At 31.7% G+C, this 1,493-nt stretch overlaps 1 protein-coding gene across 1 annotated transcript in view; it reads right to left on the reverse strand.

Annotated features, from left to right (window-relative positions):
* LOC119593371 (3-methyl-2-oxobutanoate dehydrogenase [lipoamide] kinase, mitochondrial-like) overlaps nt 1-1,493 on the reverse strand; it is a gene marked incomplete at its 5' end in the record, with an annotated part of 1,797 nt that continues 304 nt past the window's right edge. Inside the window, 1 exon segment of the mRNA XM_037942301.1 lies at nt 1-1,375. Within this exon segment, the coding sequence (XP_037798229.1) occupies nt 1,231-1,375 (145 nt within the window).

Raw genomic sequence — 1,493 nt, forward strand, 5'->3', positions numbered from 1 at the left:
GTCTCTTCATTAACTTTATCGGATTACACTCTATTTGGAATTACAATGAAGAAGCATGAATTTGTGATTTGTTCAACCTAATATGAAGTCTAATCCTTGGATTAACACATTAAAAGTTGGACTTCCTTCTTCACTTAGAAAGCTTTGGCTATAGCAGTGAGTTGCACATTACACAGTCAACCAGGATACAGAAAAGGACTGTTTAACCCAAGTCCCAGCTATAAACTTATTCAAGCACTATTCAATAATGCTATTCATCCATTATTATGTGATGCTGACATCTTTGTCTTCTACTAAATATTGCTATCCTTCTATCTAATAATACACAACAGTAAATTCTCATTTCTGAGGTCTTTATAATGAAGGAAAACTTTCCATGATGTCTTACTTTCACCACTAAACAAAGATTTTTTTCAATACTTCCTTTTAAGTTCTATCACAATAATGATATAAATCTATCAACAAGCATGATCTGTTATATAACTGCTTTATACTTTATTTTTCAAATGTTGGTAATCTATCAGGTATCTTATCTGGAAGACTCATAAAAATGCTCTCAGTACTTGCTACATGCAGGCTATAAACATATAAAACTTATTTAACCAATACTATTATATATGTTTCAGAGACCATGATATCATTAGCTCAAATTCCATCAACAAGTCAATACACTAATATGGACAAACATCCATTTATCCAAAAACACGCCATCTGCTAGAAAACAATGCAGAAGTAATTTCTCCATTCAAAACATATTCATTAGCTTTGTTTTAAAAAGATGCATTCACACTATAAATACTGGTAAGTAGGTGGTCATATGCAATAAATAAATACTTATGTATGAGATTTGCCATTGTTATTCAAATACTGATATAATTGAGGTACTATTAGCATCTTAAAGCATGTATTTAAACAAATCTAAATCAAAAGTTTAGATTCAATTAAAATATGTTCACCAAGGCTTCAGTTCTACCTAAAGGGCCCCAATGATAAAACTGTTAACTTATTTAGTTTAATTTTACCAAAAACTGAAACCCCTCTACTTCTTTTTGTCTAGCTATTTGATTTGAAATTAAGTTTCTTATCTGTTTTTGTTGCATTCCATTGACATTTTAATCTTCTAATCTTTAATCATGCTAGCATTAGAAATATTACTCTACTCTCCCTACCACAACATGTGTTTGAAATTCAGTATTCCATATTTCTAAGTAATGCATTATTAATTTCTACTTAAATCCGGAAGGAACCAGCTTGACTGTTTATATGCTGCATCCGCAAATACACATCCGTTCCAATACCTTGCATGGCTTGGATTTCCAAACTGCCTCCCATGTACTCTGCATAGGCTCTAGAAGTGGGAAGGCCGAACCCAAATCTGGAAGTACATCATAAATAAAAGCATGTGGATATCAACATCACAAGAAGTGAATTCAGAATATATCAGGCAATTTATACATCTCTACTGAATCCTAGTGTTTTTAACTGCTTAATCT

Source organism: Penaeus monodon, chromosome 32 (assembly GCF_015228065.2).
Source record: "Penaeus monodon isolate SGIC_2016 chromosome 32, NSTDA_Pmon_1, whole genome shotgun sequence".
NCBI lineage: Eukaryota > Metazoa > Arthropoda > Malacostraca > Decapoda > Penaeidae > Penaeus > Penaeus monodon.